At 55.2% G+C, this 27,491-nt stretch overlaps 1 protein-coding gene across 6 annotated transcripts in view; it reads left to right on the top strand.

The window, feature by feature from the left end:
• The window catches only part of CNIH3 (cornichon family AMPA receptor auxiliary protein 3), a 127,746-nt gene that overhangs the window by 14,348 nt on the left and 85,907 nt on the right, over positions 1 to 27,491 (top strand). The window contains exon 1 of one of the 6 annotated variants that reach the window (XR_004298073.1): positions 7,070 to 9,404. The exons of 2 other annotated variants lie outside the window; for them this stretch is intronic. Coding sequence is in view for 1 of the 4 variants with exons in the window: in XM_032393954.1 (XP_032249845.1) it covers positions 10,413 to 10,493 (81 nt within the window). In the remaining 3 variants the exon portion in view is untranslated. Of the gene's footprint in view, positions 1 to 7,069; positions 9,405 to 9,926; positions 10,494 to 21,687; positions 22,157 to 27,491 lie in introns of those variants that run through there. 3 more of the 6 variants (XR_004298074.1, XM_032393954.1, XR_004298070.1) reach the window with 3 other exon arrangements.

The raw sequence follows: 27,491 nt of genomic DNA, 5'->3' as shown, positions 1-27,491 counted from the left end.
CACAGTGCTCCCAGAGCGAGGAGGCACGGGGAGATTGTCACATCTGACCCAAAAGCCCGAGTCCTTGAGTGTCCTATCCAAATTTGCAAGTGGAACAAAACTAATGGCTGTGCAGAGGGCTCATGTCAGTAATAATACCAGCCAGGCTACGGAGGCATCCAGTACATCCAGGGCCGAGCCGGGAGCTGGGTTTAGACGCCGGGGTCAAGTGCGGGCACTTGAGGTCTCCAGCAAGCTCCGTGAGCCCCCTGGGCTCTGCAGTCTCTGAGCCGACAGTGTCCCTGACAGCTGTCCCGAGCAGTATCATTGAAGTTGATGGCGCGTCTCTAGGTGCAGAAGGAGCCAGGGCCCCGAGCTAAGTGGGGTGTTGCTAATTGTCCACAATCTGTTTACAGCGCCTGCCTAACGGTACTAATTTCTGCAGAAGGTAGCGCTCATGGGAAGATGGCATTTAGCTGAGTTGGGGACACGAGCGGGAAGCTGCGTCCCATTACTCAGCCTCGGACCCAAGGACTTTCCAGAACTGTCCGTTCTGGGCTAGAAGCCCTGCCCTGCCCCCTCCACACCACTTCTTTGGTGAAACATGGCTTCTGCATTTGCTTGGTCCCGTCCACACAGGCCAAACTGATGAACGTCTGGTTTTCGTGTCACACAGCTAGGAAGTGGGAATTTAGGCCCAAAGCTTCCCAACTAAGTTGTCATCTGTTTCAATTCAGTGAAAAATTAGTTTATGGAACATACTCTGTGTCTGAAGCCTTGTGCCAGGTACGCCCGCAGATATGTGTGCGGACTCCTGTTGTGCTTCTTATCAAAGTCCTACATGGCTCTGTGCATCTCTGTTGGATTGTGAGCTCCTTACAGGCATGGACTATGTGTGCCCTGTTGATTGTGTCTGCAGAGTGGTAAGTGCTCTAAGGTAAATACGTGAAAGGCAATCATGGTCCTTGTCTGCATGTTGTTCATCATCTAGTGGGCAGACTTGTTTAAAGGTTACCAGTCAGACTGTGATAAATGCATCCATCCATCCACCCACCCATCCACCCATCCATTCCTCCATCCATCCATCCATCCATCTATCCATCTATCCATCCACCCATCCATCCACCCACCCATCCACCCATCCATTCCTCCATCCATCCATCCATCCATCCATCCATCCATCCATCCATCCATCTACCCATCCACCCATCCATCCATCCATCCACCCATCCACCCACCCATCCATCCATCCCCAAGGTACCCATCCCCATCCATCCTTCCATCCACCCACACATCTGTCCATCCCCCCATCGATCCCCCAGCCATCCATCCATCCATTCACCCACCCATCCCCTATCCATCCATCCCACCATCTACCCATCCGTCCATCCATCTACCCACCCATCCACACATCCATTCATCCATCCATCCCCCACCCATTCCCCCCACCCACCCATCCATTCACCCACCATGCCCCATCCATCCATCCCCCATCCATCCATCCGTCCACCCATCCATCTACCCATCCATCCATCCATCCATCCATCCATTTGTTGAATGTTTGCTGGGTATCTATTATATGCCAGATGCTGGGAGGGTAATGGTGATTCAAAGATGAATAAGAAAGAGCCTCTAATATCAAGTACCTCCCAGTTTATAGATAGAGATAGAAATTCAGCATGTAAAGAGTTGAACTGTAAGACAGGATGGTGTTCCACTGATATGAGGTATCTAGAATAGTCAAATACACAGACATAGAAGGTAAAACAGTGGGAGCCAGGAGCTGGGGGAGGGGAGAATGGTTATTGTTTCATGGGGACAATTTCAGTTGGGGGAAGATGAAAAATTTCTGGAGATGGATGGTGGTGATGGTTGCATAACATTGTGAATGTACTTAATGTCAGAGAACTGAATACTTAAAAATGGTTAAAACGGTAAATTTTATGTTATGTATATTTTACTAGACCCCACCCCCAAACAAACAAGGTGATAAGTACTCTGCAGCTCGAGGACCCATGACCCCTGGAGTCTATGCCTGGTCCAGGTGGCCTGGACAGTCACCCTGCCCCAGACCCCAGAGAATCTGTGCCCTGCATGTCTGCAAGGGGGTTTGGGGCCTGCAGGAATTAGAGCAAATGGGAATTATGGGATCTGGAGGCCCACCTTATCTAAGTTATAGGAGAGTTTGCTTTACTGGACACTTTCCCTTTCTGGAAGCTGTGAGTTCTGTCCACAGTGGGCTCCACATTAAAAGGGTCTCTTGGTGAATAAAGGACTTTGGCAATTATCTGTCACTGCACAACCGACCACCCCCGACCCTAGTGGGGCTTGAAACAGCAGCTAGTCTTTATCTGCTCAGGACTCAGCTCTGGCGGGGGCTCTGCTGGGCGCGGTCTCTGCTCCATGTGGTGTTGGCTGCACTGATCAAGGGCTCGGGGCTGGAAGAGCCAAGGCCTCCCCCAGTGTGGCGCCTCAGCTGCACGACCAGAGACCGGGGGCCGTGGGGCCCCTCTGTCCTCGAGGAACTATTTCATGAGTCGGATGGACTTTTGTTAATTTTTGATCGCCTTCAACCCCTAGAGCTTTGCAAACATAGTTTGGCAAAGTCACAGTATTTAATCAATAGAAAATTCATTGTGCTTCTTACTTGTGTCATTGCTTTAAGTACTTTACTAAGGTATTCGAGTCGCTTTCTTAGGATTTATAATTTGCTTTGTTTCAAGTGGTATATCATATTTCTTTGTTTCTCTGTAGTGTCTTTGACTTACCCTTAGCTTAATTACTTGCATTGAGTGTTGAATTAAATTAATTTAACAGAAACACTTATTTTTCTGGTAAAGCGACAGAGAGCAGAAATATCACTATTAGAGTAAGGCTTATTCTCCAAATTCTTTTTTCGTTTTCAAAATGTTCAATCTTGTTTTACAGGTTACGGTAAAGTGAATATAAAATCTCCACGCTCTCTCTCTTAAATAAATACATAAAATCTTTAAAAAATAAATAAAATCTCTAAATTCTTTTTGCATTACAGCATTATAGGCTGCCCATCGAGGTTCAACTATTCTTTCAATTCTTAATCTTTTCTTTTTAAATCTTTTATTTATTTTTTATTTTTTATTTTTAAGATTTTATTTATTTATTTGACAGAGAGAGACACAGCGAGAGCAGGAACACAAGCAGGGGGAGTGGGAGAGGGAGAAGCAGGCTTCCCGCGGAGCAGGGAGCCCGATGTGGGGCTTGATCCCAGGACCCTGGGATCATGACCTGAGCTGAAGGCAGCTGCTTAACGACTGAGCCACCCAGGCGCCCTCAATTCTTAATCTTAATCCCCAGATTATCATGTCATTGAATTCTGTGTATTTGATGTATGGTACTTGTTGTGCTCTGTGTCCCTCCCAAATGCGCATGTTGAAGCTCGAACCCCCGGTGTGGGTACATTTGGGGGTGGGGACTAGATGGAGGTGATATCGGTTATGTGGGGTCACAATGGGGGCCTTAATCCGATAGCCCTGGTGTCCTTGTAAGAAGAGGAGGAGACCCCAGATCCCTCCTCCTCTCTGGCCGCGTGCATAGAAGGAAGGCGTGTGGGGGGACAGTGGGCAGCCCGGGGAGGGGCTCTCACCAGAAACTGTATTCCCGGCACCTTGACCTTGGACACCTAGGATCCAGAACTGTGAGAAGATAAATTTCTCTTGTTTGGGCCACCCAAGTCTGTGACATTTTGTTACAGCAGCTGGAGCAGACTAATACAGTAATAAATATAAAGCTTATCAAGAAACAAATTTAAAGTGATTTATTGAATTTACATGCTTAATTGCATCACCTGGGGATAAATGAATACAGTGACTTCGTCCATTTTTTAAATTTAAATTTAAATTTAAAACTTTTAGATATGTTTCTAAAATGCTGTCTGAAATGCCAGACTTTCTCCCTAACATAGAGGTACCAGCCCCATCTGAACAAAAGATTTCCATGGAAATATTTCTCATTGACACCATTTTTCTCAAGCATTGACAATAAAGTTTGGTCATTATTTCGGAAACGATTCCTTACAACTTCACAAGACCACCAAGATTCAATTTAAATTTCTCATTTTAAAATAAATTATTACTATGCTTTTACACACAACATTGAAGTTTTGTAGAAAATGAGTATTTTACTGTCTTGATTTATAACTTTTCAAATAAGTTGTTTTCTCACTTCAGTAGATATATGTTTTCCAACTAGCGGGACCATAAATAGAGAACGCAGTGTATGTTTATATAGACATTATTCTTTTTTAAATGGCTGTTGAATATTTCATGTTTGGAAATGCTCTATCAAATTTAAGCAGATGCTGGCTAGTGTTCATATTTTTCAGGGTATTTTCTTAATATTTTTAATCATTTTATCAACATTTTAAACATTTAAATTTAGACAGTTTTGTTCTTTCCAGCGCACTGTTGTGTGAAACTGATCTTTGGATTGTTTTTGCTATTGATAATTACAATTATTTTATGAAACCATCAGCTTTGGCAGAATGTGATCTGCACTCGAACTCTGAGCACCATTTGCATCCATACTTGCATCCCTGGCATTGATGAGATGCTCGTATTTTTGTTAAACGCCCCAAGTATTACAAGTATGGAGTATTGTGTCATTTTGTAGTAATTCTGTGTACTGTGTTATTTTGTAGTCGTTCTCACGGGTGTGAGAGGTGGTCTGGCCCCGCCCTGCAGCAGCAGAAGGGGCCCTAGGCTGTGATTCATTATGAACATCACTGCTGGTTCTCTGCAGACTCGGGAGATGGAGGTGGACCGTCGTTAAGTGAACAGTAATAGATGGATCCACACTTAGTTTTCTTTCATGAGTTCATTTTCAATATTTTATGTATAAATTCTTAAATTTGTAAATATTTGAAACACTGCATTTACCACTCGCATGAACGGAACAGCTGGTTGGGGTGGGTGGCAGGTGATTCCGGGACAGCGAGAGACCCGGACGTAGAGCCTGGCGTGCTCTGTGATGCACGAGCTTGCGGGGGCGCCTTCATCAGTGGCCCTTGTCACGGCCTATGACAATTAGCCTGAATGAATGACTTTCATTTAGAACTTGATTATTGATTAATTTTACTGTTCGCTGCCACAAACGTTAACGCTATTTACCAGTCAGAACAGAAAACGTTCAAGATGACCATCATCGCTGCAGTTATACTAATGAATATTGGCTGAATAAACTGCGAGCTGGAAAGTTGAAGACCTCGGAAGGCTTGCGCTTCTGGAGAGATTCTGGGAGATGTCCCTGTGGGGCGAGACCAGAGGGGAGGATGGTTCTGCCAACAGCCAGGCGGCGGTGGGGAGCAATCTCCTGCAGACGGGAAAGAGGCTGAAGTTGGGGTTCTGGAGGAGAGGGGACCCTATATGCTGTTGGACGTCCAGGACTGGTGGAGGAGGCAAGACCTCACGGGCAGGGCTGTGTGGTGCGCAGGAAGTGTGCGGCCGGGCACGGGGCCTCCTGTGCTAGGAGGGAGCAGGGGGCCCAGGGCCGGGCCAGCTGGGGTGGCAGCAGGAAGCGGCGTGGGCAGATGACCAGTGGCAGAGAGAGGAGCTGCCCGCTGTTTGGTGGATGGAAGCCCCCCAGATCTCATGGGGAGCCCCGGCGAACGCTGGTACTGAATTCCTTGCTAGTCAAGTGGGAAGAGGACTCAAAGTTAGATTTCAGTTATTTTAAAGAAAATGAAGAGGGGATTGATCCAGTACTCTTGAGTCTGTAGTTCATAGCTAGCTCCTCCACGCAAATGCACGTGTGCCACGCAAGTGGACGTGGTCCAGAGTCAGACAAGCCGACTGAGAGATATGGAGGCACACACAGCGACAGACATGGGCTTCCTGAACCCAGTCACTGTGCTCAGCATGGAACTGTCTGTGGCAGACACTCAGCTTGGAAAGAATTATTGTCGGATAGATCACACACAAGAAAATGGTTAAAAAGTCCTAAGGGTGAGGGGTGGAGGGAAAATCTTTACATTTTGGTTGGAACAAACCAGCTGTAAAATACAATTTGGGACAACCAGGAAACACATGTGGCAAAATGTTGACGGTTGTGGAATGTGGGTGATACGGAGATGCATGTTCACTATACTCCCTTTTCTACCTCTCTATACATTTGAAAAGATTTTTAAAGATTTTATTTATTTATTTATTTAGAGAGCGTGCACGTGAGTGGGGGAGGGGCAGAAGGAGAGGGAGAGGCAGACTCCCTGCTGAGTACGGCGCTGAGGGCTCATCCAAGGACCCTGAGATCGTGACCTGAGCCGAAATCGGGAGTCGGACTGACTGAGCCACCCAGGCGCCCCTACGTTTGAAAGTTTTATGAGCGAAAACCCCACTAATGGGTATGGAAGAAATGTGGATATCCAAAAGGCCACTCAAAACCCTTTTTTCTTTGCCTTACTATTTGATAAAGGCCAGAACGAGAAAAGACTCATCTTCTCAGACTCACTTGCAACTAGGAACGGCAGCTGAGTGCCAGAGTGCTGACCAAGCAAATGCAGGAAATCCCTGGGGAAGGTTTCCTTTACTCTCCCAAAAACATGCCTTCATGGGCTGAGACCTTTTGGCTCTTTTCTTTTGTCCTGCCCGCAACATGGATGGAGATACAGCAGGCTTCTTGTGACCATGAGAACCAAATCCACGTGCTAAGGATGTAAGTCAGGAAGGTAAAAGGAGGTGGAGACAGTAAGGATGTCAAGGAGCTGCTACACCAGCCCTGAACTGATTATCCATCTGATTTCCTCTCTATCAGGAAAACACAACCCCCCGCCCCCACATTAAACCATGGTATCAGTTAAGAATTGTGTTTACCTGTAACAGAATTCCTTACTCTCGTGGCTTAAAAAAGCCAGAAGCTTTATTGTCTCGCACTGTAAGAAGTCAGAGGATAGGACGTTCAGGGCTGGTTTGGTGGCTCTATCATGTTGTCAATGGCAGTTCCTCTATCTTTTTAGCTTTTCCGTTCTTAATGTGTTGATTTCTTCCCCACTGTCACAAGATGGCTGCCGTGCCTCCCTGCATCCCGTCTGCATTCCAGGCAAAAAGAAGTATATATCTCCTGAGCTCAAACAGTGTCAAATGGCCACGTGTGGCTGCATGGTGGCTAGGAAAAAAAATAAAGCAATTGCCTTTTCAATGTCTACAGTTGATGAAACAATGTAGGTTGGTCTCTCAACATCCATTCCTCATTACTTTCTCTCTTGCCGTCCTCTACTGTGTCATGGGCAGTTCTTCTCCTCCTCCCTCTTCCAACGCTCCCTTGTGAAGGAGTTATTTATAACCTCACCAAGGAGGCTGGGAATCTTTCGAGTCCCTGACAGTGCCCGCCACCACTAAATCACATTTGTTGAATTAATAAACTGTAACTGCCTTTTATTTTCTGAGATTCTACTCCCCCAGATAATTCTGCAATTGGTGACACAAGATAAAGCAGGGCTGGGGAAAGGTCAAGAAAAATAGAGGCTAAAGTATGTATGGAGCCTTGAAAGTCAGAGTGGTAGGATAATGGATTCAATTTTTTTTTGTTTGATATTTTATTTTGATGTAGACACTCCTGATTCTGGTAATGCTCGACTAGATCATTCAGACCAATCCTCCCACTAAATACAATTTAAGAGCTGAATAAAATCTAAAAGCATCTTCTTAAAAGCATCAAAGACTTACCCAGAGAGTAAGGAATTACTGGGGCCAAGTTCTGAGAGTGGGCAGGATCCAGACAGGTCGACCTAGCACTGGGAGCCAGTTTTGCCCTTCGGGGCATTTGCTGATCTGGAGGAAGGGTAAAAGTCTGAGTTGGGACTTAAGCACTTTGTAGGGCTTGGGGCAAAAGCCAAGGTCCAAGGACCACGAGGGCTTGGGACTTGATAACCACCTGCTTTGGCCGGGGATCTAAAAGGACCACTCCTTGTGGATAAGGGTGAACCGAGAAAACCAGCCCTGAAACAGACCACGGTCTTCTGGTTACCCCAGAAAATCTCAAACTCTGAATTTGGAGCAAGACAATTCTAGAAAGCTTGTGTCCCCCAGACACCTGGCAAAAGATGTAGAAAATCCTCCTTGGAGAAAGATGACATCATCTTAGTCCTCGAATTTCTGCAAAGAACTGAAAAAAACCTGCTTGACACACAATAAAAACTTAGTGGACATAGGAAGAGTGAGGACTCCGTCAGCACAAACCAGCAGAAGCAAAAGACAATAGATCAAACCCGAAGGAACTCAAAATATTTGAACGATTCCCATCTTCCTGTGATGTTTTCTTATTGTTTTGGTGCCACAAAACTTATACGGTATAATTACAACCGTGGTGGCTGATGTAAGGAAATGGTTGATGTACAGTGAAAAGCAAACAGAGCTAGAAGGCAGCACAGACCCATGGTGCTGGTGGTGCCTGCGAGTGGCCCACTCTGGTGTCCGTTTCATCCTTTTTCATTTCCGTATTTTCCAAATTTTCTTTAACGAGGATTTATGCTGGAAGACATACAAGTAAAAGAGAAAGTGATAAAGACTGTAACCCAGAGTGGGGCTGGATTCACAGGTGCAAAACCTCCACAGTTGCCCAAGGTCCTGTGGTCAGAAGGGCCTCACACTTGGATGAATGCTCTGCTGCTTCTATCTTGAAATTCTTAATAATTTTGCACAGGGAGCCTTCCCAGTCCTGCACAGCCAGCCTTCACCCAGAGGCAGTTAAACGCTGATCCGTGGACCCTCTGTCAACAGCCACTGGGCTTGCTCTGGTTTCTGTACCTCCCACTGAAAGGCATCTAGTTTACGAGTTGGAGGTGTGCCCAAACAGCTGCAAGAATGTTGGGGTATGGCAGGGAGCCCCCTGGGCCAGGAGTGTGCAGGTCTCATCCTAGCTCTGCCCTGGCGAGTCTAGGACTAGCTCTCTGTAAGTCATTCCCTCCAGCTCCAAAGCTGTGTACATGGCAGTTAGCACACCAGGGTCAGAATCGATCAGCAACTATTTATGTAGCGTGCACTCTGCAAGACAGCAGGTGCTCTGAGATCCATTCCCACGATGTGCTTCCAGGCTCCCAAGAACTATCTGAAATGACTGGAACCCCTTTCCGGGCTGCATGGCGCGTTTCTAAGATGCTGGGCCACTGGGGCAAAGTGTGCAGATTATAACCCTACCGTTTATCGAACGTGTAGCCAGGGCCAGGCCCTGCGCTAGGTTCTTATGTTCCCATTTAACCCCTTGACATGGATTGGTAGTACGCTTACCCGATTTTTTTCAGATAAGGAAACTGAGGTTTAAAGAGGTTAAGGAACTTTCGCGAAGGGGTCCGACTCCAGAGGCACATGCTCTTGACAGTTCCATGGACCAGCACCAATAGCAGAGCCCCCCCGCGGCTGCCTCTTCAGCCCAGACGGTCTGGGTCCCCCAACGCCAAGGTCAGATGGCTGGGGAGGGCGGGCGCTCGGAGGGAAAGCCGCCGCTCCGGGCCTTTGCAAACGCGGCCCCGCGTGAAGGGCGCTGCAGTGCTGGGGCCCACGGGCTCGTCCAGCGTCCGCAGCCACGCAAGGCCGGCCCGCTCGGGCAACGCTGTGAGCACCCGCGGGCGGCGGCCGCGGCGGGGCGCGAGTACGCTCCGTCCCCGCCCGCAGCCCCCACCTCCTCAGACGCACGTGTCCCGAGTCCCCGCCCGCGCCGCCCGCCACAGGTGTCCTGGGAGAGGCGGGCGCGCACGGCGCCGGCGCCCCCGCCGCAGTTCGGCGGGCGGGGAGGGCGCGCTCGCGGGAGCCGGAGCCCGGGGCCGGGGCCGAGGCGGCGGCGGCAGCAGGTGGAGCGAGCTCCGCGGCGGGCGCGGCTCCCGGCCTGAAACCCGCCGCTGCGGCCGCCGGGGCGCACGCAGGCCCCGCGGGGCCGGAGCCGTGCGCGCCCGGTCCAGCCTGCTTGCCGGGGAGGTCGGGTAGCCGCGCGGGGCACCCGCCGCTCCGACCCCCGCAAAGACCTGTGCTTGCGGGAGGGAGCGCCGGCGGCTCTGCGGTCTGGGAGGAGCTCGCCGGGCGGCGCGGGAGGGTCCCGCCTGGCGCGCCCACCTCCCCTCGGGCTCGGGCGCCGGGCTGGCCTCGGGGGCTCTCTGGCTGCACTCGCCTGCATGAGTTCTCTACTGACTGGTTTCCTCGGTTTGGGGACTGTTCCCGCCAGCGACGCCGGAGCACCTTGCCGTGTGTCCGCGGGCGGGCGGGCTGGCGTCCCGGCCGCCGCCGCTTCGGGATCCCGGCTCTGCTCGCCGCCCCTGACCCTCGAGGCTCCCCGGCCTCCGGCCTCGACGCGAGAGTGCCGACCTAGCCCCGTCTGCCCCTCTAGGAGGGAGTGCGGTCCTCGAGGGGCGCTGGCCTCCCAGGACCTTCTTGGTGTGCCTCGGGACTGGGGTGCACGCGGCCCCGCCGCTGGCCATGGCCTTCACTTTCGCTGCTTTCTGCTACATGCTGTCCCTCGTGCTGTGCGCCGCGCTCATCTTCTTCGCCATCTGGCACGTGAGTAACCGGCAGCGGCTCCTAACTCTTCTCTTTCGCCCCGTCCACCCCCTCCTTCCCGGATTGCTCTCAAGTGCACCTGACGTGGCGCGAGCCGCGGACCCGGAGGCCAGCCGCCGCGCACCTGCGGGCTGCACCCTCGGCCGGCCCCGTCCTGAGCCAGGGGACAGTTAGCGGCATCCCGAGCCCGCGGCGCGCGCGCCGTGGGCGCCTGGCTGCTGGCGGGGGGCGGAGGGAGCGCGGGTTCCCCGGCGAAGCCCAGTGCTAGGCCCGGGGCGCGCGGCTGCACCCCCGCCTACCCTGCTCCTCCCTGCCGGCGGGGAGCGAAGGAGCGGCGCCGCTGTCGTCCCGGCAATTAGTCAAGTAACTATAACAACTAAACATTGAAAATGTCAGCGTCTGCGGTGGGCTGCGTTTAGACACGTTTGCAAACAAAGCGGAAACACGACGGGAGCGCCGCTGGAGAGGGTCCGCGGCGAGCCCGGCCGGGAGGGGAGGGGGCCAGCGGCTGGGGTCGCCTGGTCGCGCGGGGAGAGGCCCCGGCGGGCGACGAGTTTCCCTCTCCTCCGCTGCCCCGGGGCCCAGCCACCCAGCCCCTGCAAGGCCCCCGCAGGTGGCAGACTCCCCGCCCCCGGCGTCCCGCGGTCCACCCCCCCACCCCCGGGCGGGCTGGGGGGCAGTCGGGGTGGGCCCCGGTTCAGCAGGTGCAGTGGGGATCTGGGACGTGCAGCACTTCTGCATAGGGGCAGGAGGAGGCCGCCGCACAGAGATGGTGCCATACTCGGCAAACCCAGCGCTCTCAGGGCCCCCTTCTCCGAGGCTGTTTCCGCCCCCTGCCCTCGCCAGCCGGGAGCTGGTGGGAAGAAGAAGGGCCGAGGTCGGGAGCTCTAGACGGAGTGGGGCCCCGTAGCCTCAGCGCCCAGCGAGTCCGGGGGCGGGGAAGGACCCTGGAATGGGTTCCTGGAGGCTCGACTCCGTCTCCAGCGAGCCTTACAGGGCGCCTCTGCAGGGGCGGATGCCCGACGAGAAGAGTTGCAGGGTGGGTGGGATGCTGGTGTTTCGTAGGAGCGGTTTCTGGAGTGAGAGGGTTTTTCTTAAGATGGAACTAAGCTAAAGCAGGTCCTGTTACCGGGCTCTCTGGGAGTGAGAACAGGGACCCCGGCAGCAGGCTAGATGCTCCCTTCCACATCCCCAAAGTGACCGTTGACCTGGGTGGTCCCCAGGCTTCCCCTTGCGTCTGGATGGTGCAAGTCTGTGAATCAGTCGGTTTAGGAAGGGGGGGTTGTTGGAGAAGGAATTCAGACACAGGAATTTCGGGGCTGATAAAAAATCGGGCAGTGAGAAGTGATGGGATTTTGTGGCCTCTCCTCCCCTGGCCCGGGATTCTGGGTCTAATTCTCTCTGCAGAAAGGAGCCTCGAGTTGTTGATGTTGCTAAGGGAGAAGGAAACTTTACCTAATTTAGAACAAATAGGGGTGCAGAACAGATCACGCCCAAACAGCGCAGCACATACCTGCTCATGTGTTTCAAAGGAGCTTTCTGTGCTTCCCTGGATCGGGGGAGTCATTTGCATTCCAGAAGGCTAACGACTCCCCCTTTTTGGGAATACTTCAGTTGCTGTTTTTTTATGTTCTCGTCTTGGCCAGAGGGTGGCAGGTAGCCGAGAGCTCCATCAAGCTGTCAGCACTGGGGTTCTCTGAACAAGCCCCTGGAGCAGAGCAGGTAACCAGCAAGAAGAATTTCCTCTCACTCGGGGGAAGATAAATAATTCAAGAGCAGGTTAATTAAATGGATGGTGTGTGCAGCTGGTTGACTAATAGACGTGTGAATCGAAGCCGGCAGTGGGGTGATGATCCCCTGTTGGCCTCCGCTCCCCAGCAATCACCCGCCTTGTCCGGGGGGTAGTCGAATGCCAATGGGTCCTGACCAGCTTCCCAGTGGGAGTGTCAAGATTCCAGTTTCTGATAAGAAAAAGAACCAGTGCTGTTTGAATTCCGATTACGATGAGCATGGCCAAGTCTCTAGCCTCTGTTCTTTCCTGCGTCTTTTCCTTCCCCATCTCGGAATCAAACAGCCAAGAGCCTCCCCACGTTGATTTGGCTCCTGAGCATTGAAAGGGGAAATCAATGCGAATGTTGTGTGTGTGGGTGTTGCCTATATGGTGGTAATTACTTCCACGAAAATTTAGGCTGTGTGTTTGCTTTCTTTCTGGCTTCTTATCTTCCCTCCATATTTCTTGATCTGATAAGCCATATCGATTGCTTAGCCTATATTAACATCACCGGGAATGCATTGGGCACTTAGCAACATACTGCAGTTAAAAAGCCTGCCCCATCGCCATGTGCTGGCTGTAAGACAGAAGACAGCACCTTTTTCTTACTTACCTTCCTAAAGGTAATAATAGTAGCTACCACTTAATGACCGTGACCAGCCGGCGAGTTCTAGGCACTCAGTGAGGACCTGTCAGATGTCTGTCGGTGTTTACTCCCCCCCCCCCCCCCCGCCGGAGTGGATGTGGCCATACACACCTTGCTTTCAAGTCTCATGTTTTACTTTGAAAATTTATTTGCATCTGTTTTCAAATGAAAATAATTTGAATTGCCGATTAATTTTCTATCAGCCACTGTTTGTCACGTTTGGAACATGCAGAATAAAAGTGAGGGTCTGTTTTTTGTTTGGGATGTATGTGTTTGTGTGTGTGTGTGTGTGTGTGTGTGTGGCTTTGTGTGCCTTCAGGCACATGGCCTCTTACTGTCCCTGGCAGTTCTGCACTCCTCACAGCTGACATTTTATAGATCCAGGGAATGGTGGATCAGAGAGGTTATGAAACTTGCCCGAGGTTGCACAGCTGGTGTGTGCTGGAGCTGGGATTTGAGCTGAGTCTGAGCCTGGTGTGCCCATGTCGTCTTTCTTTCTTTTTTTTTTTTTTAATATTTTATTTATTTATTTGACAGAGAGAGACATAGCGACAGCAGGAGCACAAGCAGGGGGAGTGGGAAGGGAGAAGCAGGCTTCCCACCGAGCAGGGAGCCCGATGCAGGGCTCGATCCCAGGACCCTGGGATCATGACCTGAGCCGAAGGCAGACGCTTAATGACTGAGCCACCCAGGTGCCCCCCATGTCGTCTTTCTAACTCAAGTTACTATCTTTGGCTTGTTTAACTTTGATAATAGTAGATAATGTTTTTATGCAGTGGATTACCTTTCTCTAGTATAAATGAAATATTTGGGGCCGGAATTTCTGATTGGAGTTAAAACAACAGAGACATTATATATCCTTTTAAAAAAGAGGAGATCCTATTTCAGTCTTTAAAAAATTAGTTTTTCTGCTTATTAAATGGTACAGGTTCCTTGCCAAAAAATTTGAAAATACAGGGACATATATGGAACAAAATAACCATTAATCGTATTCTGCAGGAAAGATTTGGGGGTTTCTTCTTCCAAACATTGCGTATCTGTGTATTTTAAAAAATTGCATATGGATGTTTAGAAGGAAGAAAGGTGTTCTGAAGGGTTTGAGATGTGAAGTGACTTCTATTTCCAGCCGATACAAAATGAACAGTGTTTACTGGCAAGAGCACGCTCAGCCCTGGCTCGGTTGGCCCTTTTGCAGACAGTCGCATTTATATAAATACAGATGCAACCATTCTTGGAAAAGATCAAAGACTCATTTCAGGTTTTTAGCTTTCGAAGTTTTTTGTTGTTATTTTTAACACCTAGAGTCACTTGTAAGACCTCCGAGTTTTGACAACATACAAATAAAATGAATTCCCAATACTGTTTCTTTGGATGCACAGCAGCGTTTCCTGAGGCGGGGAGGCTTGCAGGGGCCCCGGCAGGTGATAACAGCAATGAGCATATTTACTGAGAGGCAGTTTTGCTGGGCAGAACGGCGTCCTGGTGGAGCCTTGCGGCCAGTCCCAGCCTCTCACAGATCCAGCCCCGGGGACCTGGTGGACCTCTCAGTCTCTCCACTATCCATCTGGAAACAAGAGGTAGTTGATGTGACATGGTGGGTCATCTGGGCTTGACACTGGCCTGGCTTTGGAAGACCCTGCTTTGGTCTGCTCAGCGATGCACCGTCCCTTCCGTCTGGGACGTCCCGTGCCCGATGTGGGGTCTGCAGCTGCAGCCTCCCCGCCCTACCTCCCCCAGCACTGCCACACAGGGGGTGTGGAAGGAAGCTCCGCAAGCACAGCCAGCTTTTCTGGGTCACCCTTGTTCTCCAGAGCGGAGGATGGGGCTGGGCTTGTGCACGGGGCTCAGCAGATACTCGGGGGGTGATTTCTTGTTTCCTTCTGGCTGATGTGGTGACTCATTTCTGAATTGGCTTCCGGCTACTTCTCCAGGGCTGTTCCCTGGGCAGTTTGGGCATGTGCGTTTTCTGCGGTAGGCTGGCATTTTGGAACTCTGGGACCTGTTGCTTTTACAGAAGAGGACCGGCCACGAGCAGGGGTGTGGGGCTGGTTCTCCTGCGGGGCACATCCTGGGGACAGGTGCTGACAGTTCCCAGAGAGGGCCCCTTCGGTAAGGGGTGCTGTCTGTGCCGCCTTGGGTCACCTGGCTGTTGGCTGGTGGTCTTCCTCGACTACCCCCGCAGGGGGCGGCCTCTGGCCTCTGGTACTCCCCCCACAGTCAGGCGGGAGAGAGGAATGAGGGTGCAGAATTCAGGGAGGCACCGGCCCCCATTCCCACTGCTCGGTGAGGTTTGGGGCCTGATGAGGGGGATGTTGGGGGGCCCCTGTGACATTTGACTTCGACGTGAGCATCTCCGAACAGACGGTAAAGGCAGAGACCGTTGGGAAGCCTTTGCCAGGTAGCACCCCGAAGCCAGCCGGGCAGAGTCCCCTCCTGAATCCCGAGGCCTGGTGACCTCGCTGCACTCCTGTCCAGCACCCGTACACCCTGCCTGCGGCTCTGCATGGGGGTCTCCCCTGCGCTCCCCCTCCCAGTTGTCTGCAAACCAGTTCGCCTGGCCCTCTGCTCTCCTAGCGATGTGCTGGGCAGCTAGCGCCCTTGCCAGCCATCCCTGGGCTGTCATCTGCCTCCGTCGGCCCCTCCCCCAGGGGTCCCGCCAGGCCCTGGTGTCCGTCACAGTCACGCGCCCCCTCTGCATCTCCCGCCTTTCCATGGGAGGGGGCAGGGCTCTCACGCATGCTGCTGCCTGGTTGTGGCCCCGTGTGACCGGGACCATTTCCTGTGTTCCACCCCGTGACCCCAACCTCACCAACCTCCAGCCAGCTCTCACGTCTGCTCTTGGCGCCTCGTGCCCGCGGTCCCCCAGGGACACTCGGCCCCTGTCTGCCGTCTGCTGGTGCCCAGGGCTGCTGGGGCCAGTGATGCATGGCTCAGCCCCTGACCCTCCAGCGAGGTCCTGGCCGGTTCTTTCAGCTCCTATGATGCTGTTCCAGATCCTTGGCATTTTCCCAGAGCCCCCGAAGCCCCCGACCCTCTCCCAGACTTCACTCCCAGCTGACAGAGAAGGCGAGGTTACTAGCAGGGACACCTGGGTACCCGGCCCTTCCCTGAGCTGCTGAGTCTGTAGCACGGTCTCCTTCCTGTTGGAGACCAGCTCTTCCCCGTGGGCTCCCCGGGGACATCGCCCTTCATGGCCCCCAGCTCCGGTGCCCTCAGCCACCGCCCTCTGGCGGTCCGTCCGTGGCTCCCTGAGCTCATGGGGCCAGCCGCTGTGTCCTGGGCCCTCCCGCTGCCACTGGCCTCTTCCTTCGCAGACTGGCTTTGCCTCCCTGTTCCCTCTTTAGTCTTGTAGCAAATGTTCAGAAAAGCACTGAGACTGAAAAGCCTTCTGGTCCCATCATCTAGAATCAGCAAATGTTAGCGTTTTGCCACTTCGGCGTCTTAACCACCTTATTTAAGGCAATGTGTTTCCTCATTGGCTCTGCCTTGTGCCCCGCCTCTTCCCGGCTCTGATCTCGGCAAGGGCTCTGGTGGCGTCTCCCAGTGCTATTCAGGGCTCCTCCGTGGCCTGTCTGTGGCCTCGGGCTCTGGTGGCGTCTCCCAATGCCATTCAGGGCTCCTCTGTGGCCTGTCCGTGGCCTCAGGCTCTGGTGGCCAGTCTCCCAGTGCCATTCGGGGCTCCTCCGTGGCCTGCCCATGGCCTCGGGCTCTGGTGGCCAATCTCCCAGTGCCATTCAAGGCTCCTCTGTGGCCTGTCTGTGGCCTCAGGCTCTGGTGGCCAGTCTCCCAGTACCATTCAGGGCTCCTCTGTGGCCTGTCCGTGGCCTCGAGGTGCTGGCCCATGTCCTCCTTGTGGCTGCTCTCATGGCTTCTGTATTTCTCCCCATCTCCTCTTTCTCCCCTGCCTTCACTTACCTGCGGCTGCCCCCATCCCAAAGTGCCAGTGCCCCCGACCCTGTAGACCGTGTATGGGGCCACCTGCTCCACACCCTGGGTCGCGCCCTCCTCCCCACCACAGTGACCTGCCCGTGGTGCTTGTCTTTCCCCCGTTAGCGCTCGCTCCTATCCGCCTGCCTCGGCCTGCCCCACATGCACCTGGCCCAGGCCCTCTCCTGCCCTTTCTCAAGGCGTGTGCCCCTTCCGGACCGGTTAAATCTCACCTGAATGACTCCCTCGCCCCAGCTTCCAGGAACGACCTTTCTAGCTCCTAGAAGGATCTCTCCGTGTCATCCTGATACTAAACACTTTTTCTGGCAGCTGTGGCCTGCAGGGTCCGGGCCCAGGTCACGGTTCGACTGCATCCCTTGTCTTCCGTGTTCCCGGCATTCTCGGCTTCTTACAGCTACCTGCACAGGCTGTCCCGTAGCTCAGTGGAGGTCAGCTGCTCTGCTCTGCCCCGGCCTCTGTCCTCGGCGAGGCCTAACTGTCTCAGTCGCTGACCCCACCCTGCTGGTGCCCTGGTCTGATCCCCTCTGTTGCACTCATCCCCGGGGATTGCTTTTTCTCTGCGCCTGGACTGTTAGCTCTTCTGGGGCAGGAACCGCCGCCCTCATTTGTAACCTGAGCCCCCTGCACAGAATTGTCCCCGTGGTCGGAGCCCAGGGAGGGCAGAAGACACAAATCCAGGATCTGGGTGATTGGCTGCACCAGCCGTGGCTCACAGACTGTTGCTCGGGTTTTCCCGACTTAGCGGTTACAGCAGTCACCTGGATGCTTGTTAAATATGCACATTCCTGGGCTCCACCAGAGGCCCATGGAGCCCCGCCCAGGTGGTAGGAGCACACCCGCGCTCAGCCCGGTATCCCTGGGGTGCTGGAGACGCTCGACGGGGCACCGGAGTCTGGGTGCATGTGAGGAGGCTGCCCTGGGCTGCATTCTGAACAGCAGAGGTTGGCGGTGGCGGGGGGGGGGGGGGGGGGGGTCATTGGAAGGAGGGGGGGGGGGGGGGGGGGGGGGGGGGGGGGCGGGCTGTATCATTGGAATGGGCCGTCAGTCTGACAGGACGATGTTGGGTGGGCTGGTTTATGCTGGGAGACAGTGGCCCCGTGGTGTCTGGGGGCACCCATTTTTGATCAGGGATGACGGTGAGATGCACCAGTCTCCTGTCCCGTGATGACCGAGCGCAGGCGGTCCCCTTGCGGCTTAGATAAGGCAGATCTGAGGTTCCAGCCTGATGTCTTTGCCATTTGGATTCCTTGTGAGCTGCTCGTCTTCTGTTGGAGGGAGGTTCTCAGAAAGGGGCAGGCGGCTGTGTTCGTTTAGAGAAGAGGCCGAGTCCATCCTGGTCCAGCACTGAGGCTGTGCGCAGGAGGTGCACACCCAGATCTGCGGGGCTGGAGGTGGTTACTGTCTGGGATGTTCTCAGCCAGGACCTCTGCGTCCTAACACGGGGAACCGAGTCTCGCCGGAACATCTTTTAATGGCTCTTGGAATCTGATTAATTCCCATAAAGGTTACGGAAAGCTCCAAGTGCACAATTAAATCCTGAATTGGTCTCTGAATACCAATCTGGAACCTAACAGTGAGGCTGGCAAATGTATATATATTTTTAAAGATTTTATTTATTTATTCGACAGTGAGAGAGGGAACACAAGCAGGGGAAGCAGGAGAGGGAGAGGGAGAAGCAGGCTCCCCGCCGAGCAAGGAGCCCGATGCGGGGCTCGATCCCAGGACCCTGGGATCATGACCTGAGCTGAAGGCAGACGCTTACTGACTGAGCCACCCAGGCACCCCCGAGGCTGGCAAATATTTTTAATTTGACATAGAAGCGGCAAGCATGAGACATTCTTGCATGCTAAAATAAAGTCTGAACAAAGAACACTAAAAAAGACAGAAACCAAGATTAAGCTGGTAGACTCTAATGAAGCTGCTGACATTTCTGGGGGTCCAGGGTCCTGGGTGTTAGGACGTCCCAGTCTGGGCGGGGGGGTCCCTGCCGAGGGCTTGGGGTTGAAGACTAGGGTCGGCTCACAGGAAGGTGCCCACCTCCACACTCAGCATCCATCTCACAGCCCACCCCATGGGTAGGGTAGGTCTTAGGGTGCCCAGATATGTGTGTGCCCCTCCTCCCTCATGGATCTGAGTTCTGCGTGTTCTTCTACCACGTGGCTCCTGTCTCACCACGGTCCAGCCGCTCGCTCCGGCTCAGCTGGACGCCCGGGAAAGCTCGTGTGGCTCATCGGCCCCTGCGCCCACGTGACCGGGGGTTGGTGCACTGCTCGGGCCGTTTTCCTGTCGGTGAGGTCGACGCAGATGGAGGGCAGGGTCTGCCGTCCCAGTTACACACCCGTGGAACTTAGGAGGACGCGATGAACAGGTGCGGAACACAGCTGTGCTTGCTGGGGGCTCTGACAGTCACCCCTTTGTCGCCTTGCTTGGGTGGTGAGTCTAGAAGCCCCTGGAAGAAGAGCGAGCCTGTGGCTCAGGGCCGGCGGCAGCCGGAGTGGGTGCGGCGTGTGCTGGCCTCGCTCTCCTGCTCCAGGCCAGGTGGACTCAGCACAGTCAAGGACCCGGCAGCCAGAGGGCGCACTCCGCTGCCGGGGGGATGGCTCGGCCTCGAGGGCCCTGGCAACCCCCTCGGACGGGGCCCTGAGCATGGGGTCTCTCATCACCGCCGGACCCCCAGGCCGTGCTCGCAAGTGAGCCGCGCGGTTGTCTTGCTGCAAGACCTGTGAGCCTCCGTCTTCCCAGAGCCGGCAAGGGCACCAGTCGGGGGTGTGGAGCCGGGCAGGGTGGACCGGGCCCGTCCCTCATGGAACCGTCTGGCTCAGACTCAGGCTGCCTTGTTGAGACCCCCGAGTTTCTGCACTTCTGGCTGTGGTGGCCTGGCTACCTGACCAGGAGACGGACCTCACCTGGCCCAGCGGTTTCTCCTTCGGGCGCTGCCCGGCTCCCCTCATGTTTTAACTATTATTGTTTATTGTGGTAAAATGTACCTCACGTGGAACTGACTATTTTCCAGCCACGTTTAAGGGTACGCTTCAGCGGCATTAAGTGCATTCACGTCACTGCGGCACCACCCCCACCGTCCACTTCTAGACCTTTCTATCCTACCCCACTAAAACCCTGTCCCCACGAAACACTGCCCCCCCACGGCCTCCCCCAGCCCTGGCACCCCCATCACGCCCCCGTCCTGCTTCCCGTCTCTGAACGTGGCTGCTCTCGGCGCCTTATGCCAGTGGGTCCTGTCCGTCCGTCCGTCTGGCTGGCTCCACGGAGCACGGTGCCCTGGAGACTCCTGCACGTGGGGGCAGGTGCCGTCTCGTTACTTCTTAGGGTTGGAGGGCATTCCGTTGTGCGTCTCACAGTTTGCTCGTCCCTTCCTCTGCTGGGTCCACCTGCGGCTGTTTCTGTGAGCGGCGCCGCGGGGAGCTCGGGTGCCTGGGGTCTCTGACGCCCCGTTTTCCCTGCTTCGGCAATGCAGCATCCCATGGGGATTCCGTTCACTTTCTGTGGTTCCCCTACTTCCACAGGCAGACCTCTCTCGGTCCTCAGCCTTGGCTGCGCCGGCTCTGGACTTGGTCTCGACCTGTGGCCCCTGCCGGTGGCCTCTGCCTGCCATCCCCCGCGACCGATGACAGTCCCGAGCGCCCCGGTCTACTCATGGGCGGAATTATCTGCTCTGTTTTGCTACGTTATTCTGGGGTCCTCAGTCTTTTAGGCGAGTCAGTTGTAGAGTATCTTTTCAAGTCTCAGCTTCGGGTCCTGTAAATGGCTCTTGGCTTTGCCGGGGCGAGGGCCCTGGGGGGCTTCCTCAGGAAGAGGTAGCAGTATTTGCCTGAGAACTGGGGAACGCACCCAAGTGAGGGACCAAGGGATCTGGTGAGAATGTCGTTGTCGTTCAATAAAACCCGATTTGCATTTATGCTCCCACGTGGACAGGAGGTGCAGAGGCCTTGGTGGCCTCTGGGGGGGTGGGGGGGGCCGGGGGGAAGGAGGCTGTCAGCTCACAGGCCGATTCACAGGATGGCTTCATTTTCTAGCTCCTTTGAGCTCCCTTGAGTCACAAAAGTGGTTTAAAAAAACCCCAGATTGGTAAAACTGTAATTGCCCTCTGTCTGTCTGCTTGTCTGTGTCTCTCTCTGTCTCTCACACACGCACAGTTACCACCACAACCAAAAATATTCCATAGCAGGGAAAACCCCCCATTTGCCTGGCCAGGCCTTCGGGGAGGATGGGTTTGCTTTTCTCCGTGCCCCGGGGGGAAGGGTTGGTGGCAGGTGTGGGGGGCGGGGAGTGCCCGCTTGCCCATTTGCTGTTTGGGCTGAATGCCTTTGCGGGGGCGGTGGAGACAGACGTTTCCCGGACCCTCCGCACCCGGGGGCTTGTGACCCAGAGCCCCAGCCCGGGCCTGCCTGCAGGTGGCCAGTGCCTGGACCTGCCCGAATCGGGGGTGGGTTGAAGCCGCTCGGCCAGACTGGAGCTGGACCGGGTCCTTCGCGCTAGGCACACGTTTCTGACTGAATGACACCTGACACCGCGGGAGGAACCGCAGGCCGGGACACCACGAATCCCCATTAAATATGTCCCCCTCCTTCCAATCCCTTTTGGGATTGGGCGGCCTGGCGCCCGGAGCCCAGCTCCCTACCGCCGCCCGCAGGTGCCCCAGTGGGCTGGCCTGCTCCGAGGTGTGCGGTGGATGAGGAGTCCCTGGCATCGGGCTCCCCGGCCTTGACCACTCTCTCCCTCCTCCCGTCCTTCTTCCTCTCTTGCTTTTGACCTCCTTTTGTTCCGTCTTCTTGGCGTATATCCTAGATCCGCCAGAGGCTGCACAATATTACTTAGCCCAGCTGGAGGTCCCCAGGGCTGGGAAGTTAGCTGACACCACCTCCCTCCCCCAAGGCGAGGAGAACTTGAGGCTGACATTTCCAGAGCACCAGCCTTAGGCTCCTTTGCTGTTTGCGCCTGTCCGGGGTCCATTTGGATGCTGGGATACAGCTCTCCTGCTGGGGAAAAATGCAGGGGAGGAAAGCAGAATCTTGGAGCTGACTTCCTTTTTTTTTCTTATTGGCAACTGATTCATGAACCCTAAAAAAGGAGTTGATAGCAACACAGCCAGCTAGCTATAGCAGCCCAGATGGTCCCCTATATAATAGAGACATTTGTCTCTTGGATAAAAAAAATATTTAAATGTGTTCTGTGAGCTTATTGAGAAAAGGAATTAGCAACTGCAGGGGTTGCGGGCATGGAGACAGCCCAGTGATTCGAGCCCCGCAGAGCGCAGTGATTAGGAAGCGGGAATTGGAGGTGAGGACAGATGTGCGGGAACCCCGTGCATGCGGGACACGGCCCCAGGGTGCCCCCCACATGGCCTGCCCCTCGGGCGTGCTGCGGGCGGAGGGACCAGTCGGGACGTGTGTGCGCATGGAGACCGAGCCCCATGGCCCGAGGCGTGGCCAGCTGGGGAGGATCTGTGGCAGGGGTAGGCAGACTGGGGCCAAAGAGAACACATTTGTGCCAACTGTTCCTAAATTCTACACTGAACGGAAGATGATCCCGCTCCCCTTCTTCCTTTCTGTGTGTTCGCTGGGAAATTGTGCAGGCCCCACAAACCCGTGGGCCTCCCTGAAATCCTTACAGAGCTTTGATTGTCCTCATTGTCGCCCGTCCTGGGCAGGCCACTGGGTGAGGATCCTGCTGGTGTCGGGGCTTCTGAGTGCGGTGGCAAAGAGCTGACGCCGGCCACTTTGCGCAGAGGGCGGACTTGGTGACAGCCACGGAATGGGAGTGGGGAGTGGCAGCAGGGGGGAGACGGTCTCCCAGAGATGCAGAATCCTTATCTGCAGTTGGGGATTGAACCAGATGTGGGGGCACCTCAAGCCCCTTCATCATCACTGGAGCATGACTTATCCTGGGATGATGTTTCTTGGAGGTTCCGGAGGGAACTGAGCGGAGGCCAACAAGGCGTATGTGCTGAGTGCAGAGAAATGACTGGAGAGGAATGTGTTTGGTCTTGACACCCTTTTCCCTCACTGGCTGGCAGTTTTAGACCCAAAAGTCATGCCCTGGAAAGGGGCTGGCAGCTCCTGAGTCAGGAACTGCTGCTGAGCAGCGCTCTGCCGCAAACTGCTCTGTGGGTGTAAAGTCCCTGCACCTCCCTGGGCTGTGCACATGGGTGCGGGTGCACGTGTGCACACGTGTATACATGCATGTACACCTGCGCACACGTAGGGTTTGTGTGCATGTGCACATGCATGTACATGCAGGCATGTGCCTGCACACGTGTGTGCACATGTGAGCGTGTGCATGCACGTGCACATGTATGTACACACGTGTGCGCATGGGTACGTGTGCCTGCACATGTGTGCATATGTGTGAGCATATGCATGCACGGTGGACACATGTGTCCATGTGTGTACACGTACACACATGGACACATGTGTCCTGCGCATGTGTGTGCATGTGTGTGAGCGTGTGCATGTATGCATGGGTGCGTGTGCACGTGGGTGTGTGCATGTGCGCTGAATACAGTGGTCTCTGGGGTCCTATCCAGCTCTGTTGCTGCTTGCTGTCTGCATCTTGATCTCTCCCTGTTCTCCGTTTGTGGCTTTTCTTTCCTGACAGCCTTCCGTGTGGGGAACGTATCAGCTGTGGTTCTAGAGATCCGTTCTGGCCCCCTTAATCAGCAAAGGCATTTCTGGGAAGAGGGTGGTGTAGGGCTCATACAGTGCCTGGCAGGTCTGCAAAGCAAGATGACACAGAATCACCTGGATTTGGGTCTCTGGCCTTCCTCCTCCTGTCCTTGAATTACTGCTTCTGAGGACGGAGAGTCTCCTAGGCTCAGTGTGGGTCGTGCCCCCATTGGCTGCACCGAGCAGTGAGTTGAGGTGTCGTGGGGTCTCCAGGCACCTGGACCCACCCTCCTGCCGGGACTGCCCTCAGAGGGGAAATCAGACCGGTGGGGAAGGGGGCATAGATGTTGGGTGACCAGACCATGCTGACGTTCCCTCCCTGAGCTCTCCAGCATCACTGTCGCCTCCCCTGTATTCAGAGAAAGCAAGCTTGTCTCTAAAGCAGAGGTTAGCCTCCTGGAGCCACAGATGCCGAGCCGTGTTGGCCCAGGGGAGCTGCGGAAGCTCACGCACATGATGCGCGGCTGCTGTGCTCTGGCCAGGGGCCTGGACCACCCGGGTGATGACTGTCCCCTGCCCCTCAGGAGGGTCTCCACCTTCTCTTCGTTAAAGCGTTCCACGGGGGCCACATGACTTGCCTCCGTGGCACATGGCTGGCCTTCTGAGCCTGCGGCTTTCACAGGGTCTGCTTGGAGGAGGCCTTTGCAGGAATTTAGCAGAGCACCTGCTCACCTGGAAGGAGGGAGCCGCAGGTGTGTGAATCAGGAATCAGAAAACCGTGTCTTGCCAGTTTGCTATCTCCCAGCCTGCTTGGCCCCGAATTCTAGAGGATAAATGGCAAAGTGAACTTCTTTCTCATCTTGGAAAAGAAGAGCCCCTGACCCCCAATTCCCACTTCTTCCTGAGACATCCCCCCGGCGCCCCACATCTGACCATCCGAGCACCCGTCCCCTGCTCCATGCAGAGCGGAGCGCGGGAGGCCCCTCCCAGGCCCTGCCTGTACCACTGAACATGCCCCCTCTGCACTCCCACCAGAGCCACTGTCTTACAATTAGCAAAGCCGGCAACTTCGGCCATCATACAGAGTAAGCTGTTCTGCACTGTAAACGGGAGGCAGCATCAGCTGTCTCCCGAGGGGAGAGGGGATGTTATTGGCTCAGAGCGACGCTCTGTGCTGGCTCTTCTGTTAAAATTGTTCCTCCACCGTTCTGGGATTGTCATAAAGGAGCCAAGTAAAGTCCGGTGGGGCAGGATTCTTACAGCCGAGGGACACATGGCTCTTGGAGGAGTGTGTTGTTTTCAGAAGTCAGTCCCTCCCCAGCTGCGGGGCCCCGCCGAGCACTGGGGGCAGGGCAGGACACGGGCCACAGGGGCCAGAGGAGCGCCTGGCCACGTCGCTGCAAAACCCCAGCCACTAGGAGCTACTCTCAGTCCGTGGACTCCCTCCCTCTGTGTCCCCTTTCTCATGTCAAACACCAAGGGGAACATTTCATTCAAGAAAAAAAAATCGATACAACAAACCCAAACTGAAGCCAGTAAAGCGTTTGGGGTCAAGAGCCCAGCCGTGTTGTTAGGGCCTTGTGGGCTCTTGTACCCTCGGCTGATGGCGCTGCCTCTGGATTCGGGGCAGACGGATGGTTTGGTGTCCTGCTTGCTGATGGGTTTTCTTTTAATTTGACTTAAACTGTCGGAAGGGGATGGAGTCACATAGCCAGTGCAAAAATCCTGACACCAAGAGGGACCCGAGGTCATCAGGTCGGTCTTCTCGTTTGGGAACGGGCTCCGTCAACCGAGAGGCAATGGGACACGGCCGAGGCCACGGCCAGTTGTAGCTCCAAACCCCACTCCACCAGGAGTTTGCTTTGCACCCCGTTGTGTTTTAGAGCAGCTGAAACGAGGACTAGGAACGCGTCTGTCTGGTCTTCCCACTGCGCAGGCTGGGTACTGGGCTGCCTCCGCAGCTCGGTGGGGTCTCTGGGTGGGATGGAGGCCCCCATGCGGCATCCCCCCGCCCCCTGTCCAACGGAACGCGGAGCTGGAGGAAGACGGGCATTGGAGGATGGTTTTGCATTTTTCATGTATGTTGTCTGTCTGTCTGTCTTTGAGGGCAGTGTCCCTCCTCCTGAGCAGAGCTGTGCATCTGAAAGGCGGGCACACAGTGGTCCCGATTCGGAGCGCGACGCAGAGAGCACTGCCCTGCGGGCCATCCCCGACTGGCCTGTCCATGTCTCTCCGGGTCGTGGCCTCTCCCATCGTCAAACGAGGGGGGCCTTTCCTTGCCCCGGTGTTCTGAATCAGGGGCCCCCCTCCCCACCGCGTCAACACCGCCTTCCTCCAGGACAGTGTGGTCCAGCACGTGCCCTCGCTGGCCCTCACCAGTCCTTGTGACCTGTCATCGGGGCCATGCCCTTCGTCCCTTTGTGGTGCTGTCTGTCCTCGGACTCAGTGGTCTTAAAGGACACGCGGTCCTGAGCGGGGTCGTGGCTGGCTGGTCAGCAAGTGGCCAGTGGAGCTCCTGTTGCTCACGCTGTGGGGTGACTCCGCGCCAGCCCCTGAGCTTGGTGCTCCCGGAGGCCCTCGGCCCCCCGGCCTCTCGGTGGCCCCCTCTGGCCGGCTGACATGTTCCGTGCGTGCCCCACCCCAGCCGCTCCGCCGGCGGCCCTCCCTGCCCGTGGCACCGGCGACCCTTGCCTGGCAGTCGACGGTCACATTGGCTTATGGCTTCGATGCTTTTCGAACGGAGGAACAAGAAAACCAGCAAACGGCATTTCCTGTTTCTAAAGGCTCCTGAGCGTGACCCAAGCCTTTCCTGCTCTTTCTTCCTGACCATGTGGGGAGGACACAGTGCCCCAGAGGGACGCAGCCGGGCCTGCGGAGCTGCCAGAGTGCGGGGGGATCAGGCGGGGCCAGCTGGAGACTCCAGACCCCGGAGAGGCTGCACAGCCCGTCCCGGGGAGGCCGAGCTGCCCAGCGACAGGGCGGTGATGTCTGTGGGGGAGACCGGGAGATTCCGGGGGGCCAGCCCTGCCCCCAGACGCTCGTGCCCACAGCCGGGAGGATTCTCTCCCCTCCTTGTGCATCTTTCCTGCCCCCGCCCGTGTAAAGCTTGACCATCTGAATTTGGGCTCCGGAGCTCTGCTCTGCTTTGCCTTTTCTGATTTTACCAGCCTCCGTTTCCTGATCTGGAAAAGGAGGGGTGGCAGGGTCAGTGGCTCCCGTGGCTGCCTGACCGCCGCCCCCCCCCCCCCCCCGCCCGATGTGGCTTTTCAGAGGCCATGGGGCGGGTCCAGGCTCGGCCTTGCAGGCAGATTTTGGAGGACACCGCAGCTCTCACCGCTCCTCTCTGGCACCCGCGTTCAGTGCCACAGTTTGGTCCCACATGTGTCCCCCCAGCTCACGGCTCCTCCTAGGCCGTGTCCTCTCTCATCCGGAGCTCACTGTCTTGCTGCAGAAATGTGTTCTCCTGGCTGTTTGGTCTGTGAGTTGTCCTCCCCCCTTAAGACTCTCCTCCCGGGCGCCTGGGTGGCTCAGTTGGTTAAGCGACTACCTTCGGCTCAGGTCATGATCCTGGAATCCCGGGATCGAGTCCCACATTGGGCTCCCTGCTCAGTGGGGGGTCTGCTTCTCCCTCTTACCCTCTTCCCTCTCTTGCTATCTGTCTCTCATTCTCTCTCTCTCAAATAAATAAATAAAAAAAATCTTAAAAAAAAAAAAAGACTCTCCTCCCCTCCTGGCGAGGACCCTGGGGATGGAAGAGAAGACTCAGTAAACAACCTTGGTCTCTGACCTCTGTCTTCAACGGGAACGGCCGCGGCCTCCCCTTGAAGTGGACGTTCAAGTGGAAGACATTCTCCTATCCGATGATATTGTGATTCACTCCTGGGTGGGGTCCCCTCGTCCCGCCCCCCAAGCCCTCCAGGTCTGTGTGGGAGTGGGGGGCTGTCACTCCTGGGAGGTCCCCTCATCCGGCCCCTCAAGCCCTCCGGGTCTGTGTGGGAGTGGGGGGCTGT

The sequence above is a fragment of the Phoca vitulina genome, unplaced genomic scaffold, assembly GCF_004348235.1.
Source record: "Phoca vitulina isolate PV1807 unplaced genomic scaffold, GSC_HSeal_1.0 scaffold78, whole genome shotgun sequence".
Taxonomy (NCBI): domain Eukaryota; kingdom Metazoa; phylum Chordata; class Mammalia; order Carnivora; family Phocidae; genus Phoca; species Phoca vitulina.
Note: the sequence above shows the minus strand (reverse complement) of the source record. Positions and strands in the feature narration are given on the sequence as shown.